A 15,025-nucleotide genomic window follows, 5' to 3' on the forward strand; every position below is an offset into this window, starting at 1 on the left:
TGTATGGTTAGTGTCTTCACTATATGTGGAGTGAAGACAGTGATTATCTGAGTATTATTTTAATAGAAAAAATAAAATAAAGGTTTATAATGAAATTTGAGGGGCTATTTGACAAAAAAAAAAGGGGTTTATAACGTTTTTTAACACTTTCACGCGCTCAATGCGCGTGACTTACACGCAATGGTCCAAGTGGGCAAAGTATAGGGAGGTAATAGGTCCCCCGCAAAGTTCAGTATGCTCAACTGAAAATCCGATCAAAGTTCAGGTATTTTTTTGAGTATTATCCCAAAATTTAAAAAGTACCAAATTTTTATCGACTCTTATTTTGTAACAATGACTCCTTGATAATTTTAAATTTTAAATTTTCCAAAATTAAGGAAGGTTTTTTGGGTACCTACGATAGTTTTGTTTTGTTAAAAATAAGGTAATTTTTTGATGGTTTTTTAAAGGTGGATTTTAATTGGAGAAGCCCATAAGGCAATGTTGTTTGACAAATAAATGACAATTTTTAAAGTTTTTATTTTCCGAAAGTAGGAGGATGACATAAACTTTTAATAATTGAGTCTTTTTCTAATTCTTCTATTTAGGAATTATTTTTCTATTCTAATGAGTCGTTATCTAAATCTCTTATTTTAGGAGTCTTTTTCTGATTAGATTATAGATATAAATATAGATGTAAAAGTGTTACTATTTTATTTTTTTAGATCAATTAAAATACTACCTTATATAATTATTTACTTATTTAAAAGAAGTAAAACTCTTAATATTTAGTACACTTTTAAATCAATTAAAATACTACCTTATATAATTCTATTTAAGTAACTTTTTGTGAAAAAAGATTTAGCTCTCAATAATATAGTCCGCACTTTTTTTTGTTCATTTGCTTTTTTATTTGGTTTTGATTCAACTTTTTTCTTCCTTTTGCATACAATTAGTTCTAATATTTTTTGTGTTCTTTCAGCTGAAAATTTTGATCCAAAAAAAAAAGAGAAGAACCATGTGACATTGTCAAGGAATGAAGTGGATCAAATGATAATAATCAATTGCGATATTGGCTAAAAATCAAAGGTTATGCTTCTAATTATAATTCGTAGCAATTGTATACGACACTCAGTTGATGATATGTATGTTCTTATTTGTTTTGGACCTAAAGTTCTTCTTTCTCTATGAATTATGAGCAAAAGAAGAAAAAATAATTTTTGAAAAAAAAAAGGGGCGAAGAAAAGACTATCATTGTCATGTCCAAAGAATCACACTTACAAATTTTACGATCATTAAAGTGACAGGTTATAAATATTTCTATCAGTTATTTATTTTAATATAAGTAGAGTCGTATATAGTATCAAACTCTACTTTGAAGAAAACTAATATTTTTATGTGAATTTGATTATAATATAAATCTAAGTGTCTGTTAAATAATTTTAAATAAAATTAGGAGTATTCATATACGTGCAAAACACGTATACTAAACTAGTTATCCAAAAAAAGTGTAAAGGGTAAGGGAAATAATTCCAACATTATTATATAGTATAATATTCCCTCCGTTCCACAATAAATTAATTGTTGGATTTTGGCATACATATTTTAAAAAGAAAAAAAAGATATAAATTTATCATTTTTTTTTAATTTTTACCCTCTTCAAATTTCAAAATTTTAATAATGATACATCACTCCCAATGCACATTTAATGGAGGGTAAATTTGAAAAAAAAGTTTCAACATAAATTTGGAAAAATATTTCAATATTTACATTGAATTATGAATCATTCACTTATTTTGAACACTTAAAAATACTCCAACAATTCGCTTATTGTGGAACAGAAGAAGTGATTAACAAGACAAGAAAAGAATATGAAAGTCAAACACATAATTGTCGAACAACTAATGGTTGGCATACCATGGAATTCTTCGCTGACTAATTTGTGCCACATGAAAGGAACCTTTCTTTTATCAAAAAGATGCAAGGAACTTTAATATGAAAGCTAAAAGAATTATACCAAAATATATTATATTACAGCGATATGTATGTTATCCATCAATAGTGGAATTAGGAATTCAAACGAGAGAATTAAAAAAAAATTATGTCAAACGATTTCAATAAATGATTTTTATCCTATTTTGATAATATAGTATTTCAATGATGGGGGTTGAGTCGTTGGACCCCCTTAACCCCTCTGACCCTGCCCTCAATTAAATATAGCAGCACATGAATCAAAGTCTTTATCCTACATTATAAGGGCCAGAGTATTATGATCTACAGATAGGAATTATGTACATCCACGTTCTCCATTAAGAAGTGATCAAGTTTCCATTACCCTTGGTACTAAGTTTTTCTTTTCAACTCTTTTCATCTATTTTGTTATATATATATATATATATATATATATACATATAGAGAGAGACAAACTTTCTTTGTCCATTTTGTCTCTTCTTTCTATGGCCCCAATAGAGAAAGGCAAATTTTCTGAAGAGCTAGTGAATATACTCAAATCTTTAGCTTTAGAATGGGGGGATAATTTAGAAGAAGATATTGATAGGAGTTTGGAAATTTCCCCTTTAGATGGTGCTGGATTTCTTAATAAACTTTATAAGATAAGATGGGCAATATCAAAAGAGGAATATCAAAGTGGTGATAGAGAGGTATTGGTTAGAATTTATGGGAAAGGAATGGAGATTTTTGTGAATAGAAAAGAGGAAGTTGCAACATTTGAGTGGTTATCTCAACAAGGTGAAGGACCTAAACTTTATGGTTGTCTACCAAATGGGAGAGTTGAAGAGTTCATCCGTGGCAGGGTATGTATAAATTTACTTTTGCTAAATTTTGTGTACCCTGAGTCTTATTATATGTGATGTATATTTTGATTGGTCTCAGAATTTAGTATCAGTAAGTCTTAATTTATGTGATGCATTTTGACAAATTAACTTTTGATAACTTTTGTTGTTTGTTTCTACCAAAAAAAAAAAAAAAAAATTGTTGTTCGTTTTTAATTGATCTATAGTTTAAGAAAATAAAGCACATTTTTAAATTTTGTAATATTAAATTAAAGATATATAAAATGTATAACAATGATCTTAAATTTTGTGATCTTAAATCTGTCATTTGAAATGTTAGAATTAGAATTTTCATAAAAGAAAAGAAATATTTTTTTTATAGCCGAGTAAAAAGAAAACTTAGAAAAGTAAGACAATACAGAAAATTATTATTTTCTAGTAGTCGACGGCATAAGCAAATTTCCTTCTATCAATTAGTGGAATTGCAAAAGCATATATATATATATATTTGGTACACCACCAAAAAATGAAACTAGCTAGTATGAACTTCGTTAAACTGTTGATTGCTCATTTATAACATCTTTTTTTATAATATGTCGCTAATCCTTCATTAGATAGAATTAACCACGAATTTATTGTTCAACTACAAAGTTTATTGGTTGTTAAATTTATGTTTTTCTTAATAGTGTATGTGTACCTCTTAGAAGAAATTGTTTCGTTTTCGTTTTTTCAGACACTATTTCCTTATGAGCTTCGCATTCCAGAAATCTCAGCTTTGGTGGCAGCAAAAGTAAGAAAATTCCATAGCCTTGAAAGGCCTGGTCCAAAGCATGTTATAATATGGGATAGATTGAGGTATCAATATTTAAATAGACACACATATCCCTCAACTTTGTGATTTACAGAGCGTATATTTTTCATTAAAAAAGTGGTGTGTGTATATATATATCCTCATCGTTTAACAAAAAATGCCTATATACCTTTATCAACTAATAATTGATGCATATTTATCCTTTTTGTTAACCTACTGAATTTTTAAAAAAGAAAATCTTAAAATTAATTTTTAAATTACAAAAATGATACCGGACTCAAAAAAAATTACTTTACACATTTTCTTTACCCATCCAATCCTGACCAACAAAATCCATTTTATGATTGAATAGAAAAGGGATTTTTCATTTGAGTCAGGACTAGATCAGGTCTGGAAGGGGAAATACATATGGGCGAGATAATTTTAAAAATATGTATCATTTTTTGAATTTTAAAATCTGATTTAGAATTTCTTTTTAAGTCATAAAAAATATAGGCATGTTGACAGAAAGGATATATATGCATCATTTGTTAGACGATGAGATATATATACATCGATTTTTCAATAAAAAGTTTATTTTCTCTAAATTGCAAAGTTGAGGGGTATATTTGCATTTTCTCTTATTTGTAAAGGGAAATTCTCCTTCGACTTGCTCTTTTATTTGTAAAATTTTAAAAATTCTACCAAAAATTCAATAAGCTTATCAAGGATTACGAGAAAATTATTTTTTTTCTCATTTTTTTATTGGTTTTACTGAATAAACCTAAAAGGCGTTTTCTATTTTTTATTATAATAATTTTGTAGGAGTTGGTTGAGCAACGCCAAGAAGAAGTGCTCCCATGAACATATAATGGAGTTTTCCTTGGGCAATTTAGAAGAAGAAATCAACTCTATGGAAAATATATTGTCAACGGAGTCTCAAGTCATTGCTTTTTGTCACAATGACTTGCATTATGGCAACATGTTGTTCAATGAAACAACTCAAAGTCTTACCCTTATTGTGAGTATTCTTCCCCTTTTTCTTCTTTTCTAAGGCTCATTTGAATATTGTTGTATTTACAAAATAATCTCTAAACTAAATAAAATTGTGCATGAGATAACATCGTGTTTGACGAGATGCATCAGAAAATAATATTCGCCACATAATTAATGCAGTGTTTGGTTAATATTATTGAATAATATTTTTATCAAGTAATGTATTATTTTACGAGGAACAAAATGTGTATTAAACAATGCACCGATTAAATTATTTAAAATTAAAAATACTATTTAAACAAGTTCATGTATAAGAATGATTTGTTCATTATCGATCAATGCATAATCTATCTCCGTATTTATTATAGTAAACACTAACTAATTAAAAGATTGTGATGGAATGATAAATGTCCCTTTAATCTTAATCAGAGAGATCTTATATTGAGTTTTGAGAATAAAATTACTTTTGATAAAAACTTATTTCTACAACCAAATTACACAACGTAAATCCAAATTTATAGGACCTCAAAATAGATATAGATATCGAATAAGAAACAATAAGAAACTTAACTTGTACGTGAACCTCATGCTCTTTTTTTTTATGTTTCGAATTCGATGTCCGTTATTCTTATTGAAATCCGACTACATCTGAATTGAGTGTTACAGTGCCCATTTTGCAATATAATTTTTTCTTAACTAAGACTTAACCCCAAAATTTCTGATTAAGAATGGAAGAAACTCAACCATCCCATTACAATCAATATTGGTGAACCTGATGATCTGATACACTCATAGGACAAACACAAAAGCCAACATGTCACAGCTAGAATCATACTTTCATGAATGTGCGAATTTATTCTTGTGATTATTCATTTATTTATTCTTATTATGACTAAATTTAACAGGATTACGAATTCTCTGGCTATAATCCAATTGCCTATGATTTTGCCAATTACTTTTGTGAAATGGCATCAGATTATTATTCTGATACACCTCATCTTATGGACTTCAGCAAATATCCTGGTAATTTTACCAATTAATTTCAATAATTAAACTGTTTTTTTCTGCATCCAATTGTAAAACATTAATTGCAGAAAATGAAGCAAATAATTACTTCTACTATAGGTCTAGAGGAACGGCATAATTTTATCAGAATGTATCTTACTTCTGCAGGTTAGTTATTAATATTATTTTTTTTTTTCAATTTCCCGTGCTTAATTTCTTATACCATTCCGTGGTTGTGAATTGATCTCTGAGATGATCACTTAACTAATAGTTATTGTTTCAAAAAGTCACATTCTTTTTTTTTTTTTTTGTAATTTCAATTTTCATCATCAAAGAAAGTGACCTTCAGAGATAATAACTTATAATTAAGGAACCATATGAGAAATTATCACAATTTTTTGTAAAAGAAAAGAAAGAAAAAGATCAATGGTTAATGTTAGGTTTTACTAGTTACTTTCACCAATACATGTGTTTGAATTAAATCAAATGTCTTGCCATATATAGGGTGCGAGCCAAGTGAATTAGAAGTGGAACAATTGGCTGATGATGCAGAGAAATATACACTTGCAAGTCATTTGATATATGGACTCTGGGGAATCATCTCGGTAAGACGAAATTGAAACTTATTATCACACGAGTTTCAATTTTTAAAAAGAAATAAAAATCACACGAGTTTCCATTTAAAATAAAAAATAAAAAATTGTGTCCAATTAAATACTTTCCTAAAAAAAAAGGAACGGAGAAATACTTCCTTCCATTCATTTCACTTGTCATGTTTGTCTTCTAGGATCTTTTCAAAAAAAAAATATTAATTTAATAGTTAATTTAACTATTTATTCTTTGATCTCTCTTTCATTCTATTTTTCCTTTCACTACACTAATCTCTCTGCACATTTACCTCTTCTATTCCAAAATAATTATATTAGTTCGCTTCTCAATAAATAATTAGAACTCAATTTTAATCTAAATTTAATTAAATTAATTTAAAATTTTAAAATTATAATTCAAATATTCAAAAACTATGCAAAAATTACTATAATTTGTGAGTCTTTTATAACAAAATGATAAGAAAACATATTATAAAATAATTGTCAAAGCTCAAATAATTTGACTCTCAAAACTTAAAACAGGATAATTATTTTGGCATGAAAATAGTAGTACTAGAGTAAGTAGGGTAAGTAGGCTTGAAAGCTACTTTCCAAACTCAATTACTATTTTAGACACAAGTTTGAAAGTATTGAGCATATACCCACCAATCATGATATCACCCTTACTCCACCCTTTTCTTATTTTTCTTTTTAATTCCAAAGTTTGTACTAATACAAAGAAGCCTCTGCCCTTAAATCATAACTATTTAATATCCTATTTATTTTATTTAAAAAATAATTTCACCATTTATTAGAAAATTCCATACCTGAGCACATTTCGATTTGAACCAAAAAACCAATTGAACTGATTTTTTTCAAAAAACCAATTTTATTTTTTATTTTTCGATCGATTTTGATTTTAATTTTTAAAAATTTAGTCATCCAGTTCGATTTTGATTTTCAATACCTTATTTATTTTATTAAAACAATAATCCCATCATTTAATACAAGGAAGTACCCAACCGGACACATCTCAATTTGAATAAAAAAAATCGATTGAATTAATTTTTTTTTTTTCAATTTCAGTTTCGTTTTTCTATTTTTTTTTGGTCGATTTAGATATTAATTTTTAATAATTTAGTTATTAGGTTCTATTTTTGCCTTTTTCAAAATTCAAATTTGGTTAGAGCTTCAAGTTTTTAACATTTAAACTTTTAACGATCTTATAAAATTTGATAAAGTTGTTAAATTTTTCTCTTAATGTGATTTTGGAGCTTCAATTTTTAACTTTAAATAGTTCTGTGAAATAAGTTTGTTTTGATTATTATAAAATTTCACGTTTTTAGATATTTGGAGCTTTAACTTTTAATAATTTACGATTTGTTGTACTTTTATAAAAAAAATTCTCTTTTGTTCATGATATATGAAATTTCAATCATACAAATTGAGTTTCTCCGGTATTAATCGTCGACATCAACATCAATACAGTTTAAATCACTTCTTAACTAACAAATGTGAAATTGGGTTGATGAAAATTTTTTTTCTTTACTGCTAAATGTTGGAGATTGTGTTTGTTTATGAATGGTACTGTTGTACTATTTTTTTTAGTTTAACTGAAATATATTACTTAATTAATTGAATGTTTTTGAAATTAGATATCAAAAACTCAATTGTTAAAAACTAATATAATACAAAATTGATATAATTTTGAAAGCTCAATTATGGTATATAGAGAAAAGACTCGATAATATACTATTCAAATTGAATTATCAAATCGAAATTATAAAAATTCATTTGAGTCAAAGTTATTTCAGTTCAACTTCCATTTTCATTATTGTCAAATTGAAAATCAAATCGAATTCCTTAAATCGAACCAACCAAATGCCCAGTCTTAGCTATGTTACGAATGATAAGGAAAAATACATTACTTTTCATAAAGAAAGATAGACTTGTGAGATTTCATATGCTTAATATTGATGTTGAATTTGCATGATTGGTATATACTAAACATGATCATTTGTAATAGACAAGAGCTTTCACATTGTACAGTAATCGTCTATGGATAAGTATATCATAGACGTCTTAGGTAGTCTACAATCAACTAGGCAAATATATAGAGAATCACAAGAAAATAATTAAAAATAGTAATAATAATAAATTAAATTAAATTAAATTATGCAATGAATTACATTTCAAACAATATAATGCTACTTATTACACCATATGAGAGTTCACGTAAAAAAAAAAATAGACCTTTAATTCTTCTTTGTCATGAATCAGTATATCATAGATTGCCATCATACATGAGGATATATGATTAAAAAAAGAAGATAATTAAATAAATAAAAAAATAAATTGACAAACATCACTTCAAACATTGTAATACTACTTATTGCAACATTGGCGGCTAAGACAAGTAAAATGACTAAAAAAAAAAGGTAATAATTAAATAAATAAAATAAATGGCAAACATCATTTCAAACATTGTAATGTCACTCACTACAACATATTATAGTCTACATAAATTGATTAGTGTGGTCAAAAAAAATTCTGGATGAACAATGACAATACTTACCACTTTCTTATAACAATGTTATGCTTTAAGAACATCTTTATATGAATGTTATGATTTGTAATATTATTGCTCATCTAAAAACTCCTTGGATCAATCTAACCAATCTATATGGACTATCATATGTTGTAATAAGTATTATTACAATGTTTGAAGTGATGCTTATCCATTCAATTTTATTTGTTTAATTATTATCCCTTTTATTCATTTTACAAGGTTTATAATACCATTAATCATCCAAAAATTATTTTTATCACCCTCGTCAATTTATGTGGATTATATTATATTGTAATAAGTAGTATTACAATTCTTGAAGTGTGATTGCTCATTTATGTATTTATTTATTTAGTTATTTATTTATTTTCTTAAATCATACATCCTAATTCTTAATATGCCCTCATGTTCGATTGCGGTCTATGATATACTGATTAATTGACAAGAGTAACTAAAGATTTAGTCTAATTTTATTTATTTATAAGTATTACCTATTTTTTAGCCTTTTACTTATAATTCTTAACATACTCTCATGCTTGATTGCAGTCTATGATATATTAATTCATGAATAAAAAAATTGTGTCTAATTTTAGTTTATTAATTTATAAATAAATATTACCTGTCTTTTAAGCCCTTCATTTATAATTCTCAATATACCATAATAGTTTATACTAGACGGGTTGATTGAAAGAATTTGTACAAATACTCTCTCTTTGTTCACTTTAACTTATCAATTTTAATAGAGAAAAAACATTTTTTTCCTCCTGAACTTGTCCTTCCAACTCACTTTAACACTTAAACTTAACTTCTGTTTATTTACCCCCTCCCCCCTTAACATCTTTAAAGTGTATTAGTTTCACCCCTAATGCTGACGTGACATTTTCAATTAAAAAAAGGCGCGTTTATTTATAAAAAAAATTAATTTCAATAATAATATATTTAAAATATAATAGAAATTAAAAATAAAAAATAAAAAAATGAACACCTTTCTTCTTTCTTCTGCAAAACATTTTCCTCCATTGAAATATTACTGAAAATTGTCACTGGAAATTCATAAATATATGATGTCCAAGATTTGGTGGTGGTGGAGGAGTATAAAAACCATCATGAGAAGATGAAGAAGAAGAGAAGGGGTTAATGTTTGAAGAGGGGTCCATGTCGTTATTGTGGTTGTTCTGAAGAAAATGAAGTCGGATCATATGGTCAGAAGATTCTGTAGTAGTAAAAGTGGTGGAGAACATATTACGGCGAGAAGCGACTCTTTCACGCTTATGAGCATTCTGGTGTCCTCCAAGTGCAAAATTTGCGAGAACAATAGAGACAAGAGAACATTTTAGAAGATGATGGCACTTTTGGTTTTGGTTTAGGGATATGGATCATGAAGGGAACCACCATATCTGTGGTGGAGGAATTAGACTGCAGATGGTTACAGAAATCGTAAACAAGTTGCTTCTGGCTGAGATCCGCCATCAATGAGCTCTTGATTGATTTTTTGAGGAAAGAAGAAAGGGAATGAACTTTTTGAGGGAAGAAGAAGGAGGGCTGTGCTGGCAGGGTAGGAGGATGAGGGCTGGAAGAGGAGAGGGTGGGGTGGGCGGGGTGGGAGGTGTGTGAAGAAGAAAGAAAATGGGGGTGGGGGTAGCGGGTGAGGATGGTGGGGTGAGGGTGTGTGAAGAAGAAAGAAAATAGGGGTGGGGATGCCTTTTTTATTTAAATATATATAATTATATATATATATATATAAATAAAATAATATATATCTTTTTTATATAAATAAAATAATATATATATATATATATATTTTATTTAAAAAATATATAAAAATAATAAGTGGGAGATTAACTTTTTTTTAGGAAAATAGTAATTTCTTACGTGGCAATGACAAGGCTTCGACGTGATGTTGACGTGACGATGATGTGTAGGCGAGTGTAACACACTCTCCGTTGTGAAAGTGGTATTCAATTTTGAGGGGTTAAACTAATACACTTTAAAGATGTTAAGGGGGTAAATAAACAGAAGTTTAGTTTAAATGTTAAAATGAGTTGAGGCGACAAGTTCAGGAGGAAAATCATGTCTTTTCTCATTTTAATAAGAAAAAAGGATTACATTTACTCTTGTACATTCAAAAAGGTCATGTTTTCCCTTCATTATACTTTTTGATTATATTTGCTCCTAACATTCAATTTTGGATTAATATTTGCCCTTAAGTTGTCAAGTATCATTTAAAATCTTTTATCTACACGTCACAACACACACACATGCATGTGTTGGGGAATGTGCGGGGAAGTTGGATAGTTTTACTATTTTTTTTAAAGATAAAAAAGTAAATGATAATAATAATGTTGATGATGATGATGATAAAAATATTAGTTACTTAATTTTTTTATATTAAGAAAATATATGAAAAGTTTATAATTAGCCTAGAAAAAAATATAATTAAGAGAATAATAAAAATTACTAGCTTATTTATTAAAATCTAAATTAAAAGAAAAGCATATTTTTAAAAAATTTCTTATTATTTTTAATTAAAAATAAAACATATCCTAAAATGCAACTCTATTTTCTATAGAAAATCTTTTTGTACAAATTTTCAAATAAAATCTATTCAAAATGAAAATAAAAGTTGAAAAAAAAAAATATTAGACAAAACTAAATTTTTGATGCTAAAATTAGGTAAAAATTAAAGGAGGACAAAAAGTTATGTGTCTACAATAATTTTTCTTTTCTTTCAAATTTTTGAAAGAAATTAACATTTTGAAATCGTACCCATTTTGTTGATTCCTCAAAATTAGGGACAACTAGTCGGTGTCATTGCAAATTTATGAACCGCATTATTCCTCCATTATTGAATTTGGTGAAGATTTTGCTTAATTTTGGAAAAACCCATTTGCTCAATTGTTAAATTTCTAGTATTTTATTGAATTTGGTGAATATTTTACTTAATTTGAGAAAGACTCAGATGCCCAATTATTAAAGTTGAATTTGATGAAGATTTTTGCTTAATTAGAGAAAGATTCAGATGTTCAATTATTAAATTTCTGACGTTTTGTTGAATTTGGAGAAGCTTTTTCTTAATTGAAGAAAACTTAGATGCCCAATTATTAAATTTCTAACATTTTATTGAATTAGATGAGGATTTTCTTAATTTGAGAAAGACTCAAATGCCAAAAGGCTATGGAGAGATCGAGAATTTGAAAAAGAAGAAAACATGAATGAGTTGAATTAAAGAAGAGAAAGAAAGGGGCTGGTGTATATTTTGAAAACTAGTTCGGGTCGTTTGGTATGAGGTATAAGGGATAAGTAGTTTCGGAATAAAATGAAAGATTATTTTATCTCATGTTTAGTTGGAGGTATTAGCTAATACCGGAATAACTTATCCCATCATTTAGGGGTCATTTGGTATGAGGTATAAGGGATAAGTAATTCTGAGATAAAATGAAGTATCATTTTATCCCATGTTTGGTTGGAGGGATTAATTAATACAGGGATAGCTTATCCCACCATTTACACCATAGTGATGGGATAACTTATCCCATATGCATGGTGGGATAAGTTATTCTGGGTAATTCCGGGATAACTAATTCCGGAATTAGTTATCTCGGGATAACTATTTCCCAACCAAACGACCCCTAACAGTATAGTGATGAGATAAGTTATCCCATATGGATGGTGGAATAAGTTATCCCTGATAATCTCGAGATAACTAATCCTGAAATTAATTATTTCGAGATAACTATTTTCCAACCAAACGACTTAGTGAATTAGGTAAATAAAAAAAGACTTTAAAGGAATATAGATAGATTTTAGAAAAGCCTTCACCTCACTATACCTCACACTTTTTATTTAAATTTAAAAAATGGGATACCATTTGTAAGGGGTTGCACGGATTTAATAGATCTAATAGATTTATTAGGTTTCTAGTGAATTTATTTTTATTTGTGCGTGGATATTTCTTAAATTTTGTTTCAATATCTTTTAATGATTTACTTTTTTCGTAAGATATATTCATTAATTATTTTATCCTGTAGTAATTGCAGAGTTACAAATTTCTGTATAATAATTTATCCTATCTGTACTGTAATGTATATCTAATTCTATATTTTCAATGTTATTTATTATCTTGTGTTATTCTTCTCGTAGTGAATTTTTTAAATTATATAAACTATCACATGTACTGCCCTCTCAATTTTTCTCGAGTAAATAAAGGAGGAGAAAAAATAATTAATTCTTGATTTTCTAAAATTACATGTATTTTGAAATTTGAATCAGTAAAACTCATTTGTCCGAAATTACTTGTCATGATTTAAGAAAGTCAGAATAAATTTAATCAATTTTATTGTATTTTGCTTTAAATATCAAGTATTCTTGAAAGTAACCGATATTGATCACTCCGTTCAACAATACATGTCCATTATTAACTTGACACATAGGTTAAAAAATAATAAATAATAAGAATAATTTTACTATATCATTCTTTGAATATAATAAATTTAATGTCTTGAAAAATGTATTTGAGTGATGAACAATATTTAAGCAAGGGAAAATGGGTAGAAAAATATAAATTATCCAATAATTTTTCAAACTGAATAAGTATCATTGGACATCTATATTTAGTATAGTGGATAAAATTATTAGACGAAGAGAGTAGATTGCATAAAATAATTAAACAACTAATAATTTATTGGCACCATAATTGTTCAAATACCAATAAAAACATTTAGCTTAGTCTTGTTCTTAAATAGAATGCATAATTTGGTAAATTACAAGTACAAAAATAACTGCTATTTTTTTTTTTTTTTAATCGGACTTGCAAATTAAAAGAAAAATGTTACAACTAATATAATACTGAGGAAATAGTATTTTTTTTTTTCTCTCAATTTTGCTTTTTCCTAAATTATTGTCCATTTTATGTTACTTATTCAGGTTACAAATGCAAGGAATGATGATAGCTTTGACTACGTCAAACATGCCAGACAGAGATTTGAGCAGTATCAATTGAGAAGGTTCAAACTCTTCCGGGCTGAAAACTTGCCGAATTCAACATGATTGATTGATTTTTAACTCTACAAGTTAACGTTACCAATTGTCAAATTTATTGGTAATATTAATTTTATGCTTCTTGTAATGCTTTACATGAATTGAGGTCTATCAAAAATAATTTCTCTATCTTCATGAAATAGGAATAAGATTGTGTACGTATCAATCTCTGAATTGTGAAATTAAATTGAATAGTATATTATTATTGCTTTTTCATGTCGTGGGTCATTGAAGGAAACAAAATATTTTCTTTCTCAAGATCATTTCCTTCAAGTCCTTCAAACTTCTTGTAGTGATATTTATTTATTTATTTATTTTTGGCAATTAAAGATTTCATTAAATCACCAAGAGAGAAATACAAACCAGGGAGAGTTAACCAGCTTCTTCCCATAATCAACCTATGCACCAAATAAACACGCAAACTTAAAGAAATTATTGTTTTGAGGAAATTTTGACTTATTTGAGAGTCGTCAATTAATTTATTTGAAAAGAAATTAAGCACACCTTTATGAAGTACTTAGATGGTTCAAAACAGGAAAAAATCATTTAAGTTAGAGATTTTAGGTAAATGGTTCCTATTAACGCTTTAGGAAGGTTTTAAGGCACCTAAAACGTCTGCTAACTTGCGGTTATCCGAACTGTTTGAAAATATCTTTTGACTAACTTCAAAAAGATTGATTGTTGAAAAGGTGATTGATTTTAGGAAAAAACTTGTGTAAAATAGATTTGGACGACTTGGTAGGGATTTTAACTAAGTCTAAACAAACTAATAACAAAGCATGTAAAAGGGGCGGGGGGGGGGGGGGGGGAAGAGAGAAAAAAAAAAACTTAGGTCATTGGGCCCATATCAATAGACTCTGTCCTAATCTAATTGGGCTTTTGACCCACTTGCACATGTCCTAATCTAAATGTCGGGCCTTGACCCGTAACCTGTCCTAAACTATTTTTCTCTAGACCTTTTGGCCCAAAACCCGCTTCACCTGTATTAAAATACAACTTTGGCTTCCAGGCCCAAATGAATGAATAAATAAATGGCTAAATGAATAAATAAAAAGAAGACAATAACAAAAATCGAGACTTTTCAAGTCTCTTAGTGACTTCATCAATGGATTTTGACCCATTTTCCTTCTTCATCTATCTTCTAGCACCCTCACGCCATGTAGTGAACCTCGGGTTTAAACTTCAGACTTGACTCAAAGAGGTGAGTCTCATTGGCCCATTACGAAATACAAGAGAAGAGGAGTCCATTTGGAGTCAAGACATTTTTTGCATG

General features: G+C 27.9%; 1 protein-coding gene across 2 annotated transcripts; it reads left to right on the forward strand.

Moving 5' to 3' along the window:
* Nucleotides 1–1,994: 1,994 nt before the first annotated feature.
* On the forward strand, nt 1,995–13,968 carry LOC107851537 (probable choline kinase 3). Of its 2 annotated transcripts, XM_016696600.2 has the most exons (7): nt 1,998–2,792; nt 3,505–3,626; nt 4,387–4,582; nt 5,463–5,580; nt 5,683–5,730; nt 6,067–6,167; nt 13,639–13,968. In XM_016696600.2, the coding sequence occupies exons 1-7, from the start codon at nt 2,436–2,438 to the stop codon at nt 13,759–13,761; spliced, it is 1,065 nt and encodes a 354-aa protein (XP_016552086.1). In that variant the 5' UTR covers nt 1,998–2,435; the 3' UTR covers nt 13,762–13,968. The 2 variants fall into 2 exon arrangements, with proteins under 2 accessions (XP_016552087.1, XP_016552086.1); XM_016696601.2 differs by lacking the exon at nt 5,683–5,730 and having other exon boundaries at nt 1,995–2,792.
* Nucleotides 13,969–15,025: the final 1,057 nt, after the last annotated feature.

Source organism: Capsicum annuum, chromosome 12 (assembly GCF_002878395.1).
Source record: "Capsicum annuum cultivar UCD-10X-F1 chromosome 12, UCD10Xv1.1, whole genome shotgun sequence".
Classification (NCBI taxonomy): Eukaryota; Viridiplantae; Streptophyta; class Magnoliopsida; order Solanales; family Solanaceae; genus Capsicum; species Capsicum annuum.

Coding starts and splice junctions, on each gene's coding strand:
- LOC107851537 (XM_016696600.2), top strand. CDS start 2,436: ATGGCCCCAATAGAGAAAGGCAAATTTTCTGAAGAGCTAGTGAATATA. Junction 2,793..3,504: donor AAGAGTTCATCCGTGGCAGG/GTATGTATAAAT, acceptor TCGTTTTTTCAG/ACACTATTTCCTTATGAGCT. Junction 6,168..13,638: donor GACTCTGGGGAATCATCTCG/GTAAGACGAAAT, acceptor TTACTTATTCAG/GTTACAAATGCAAGGAATGA.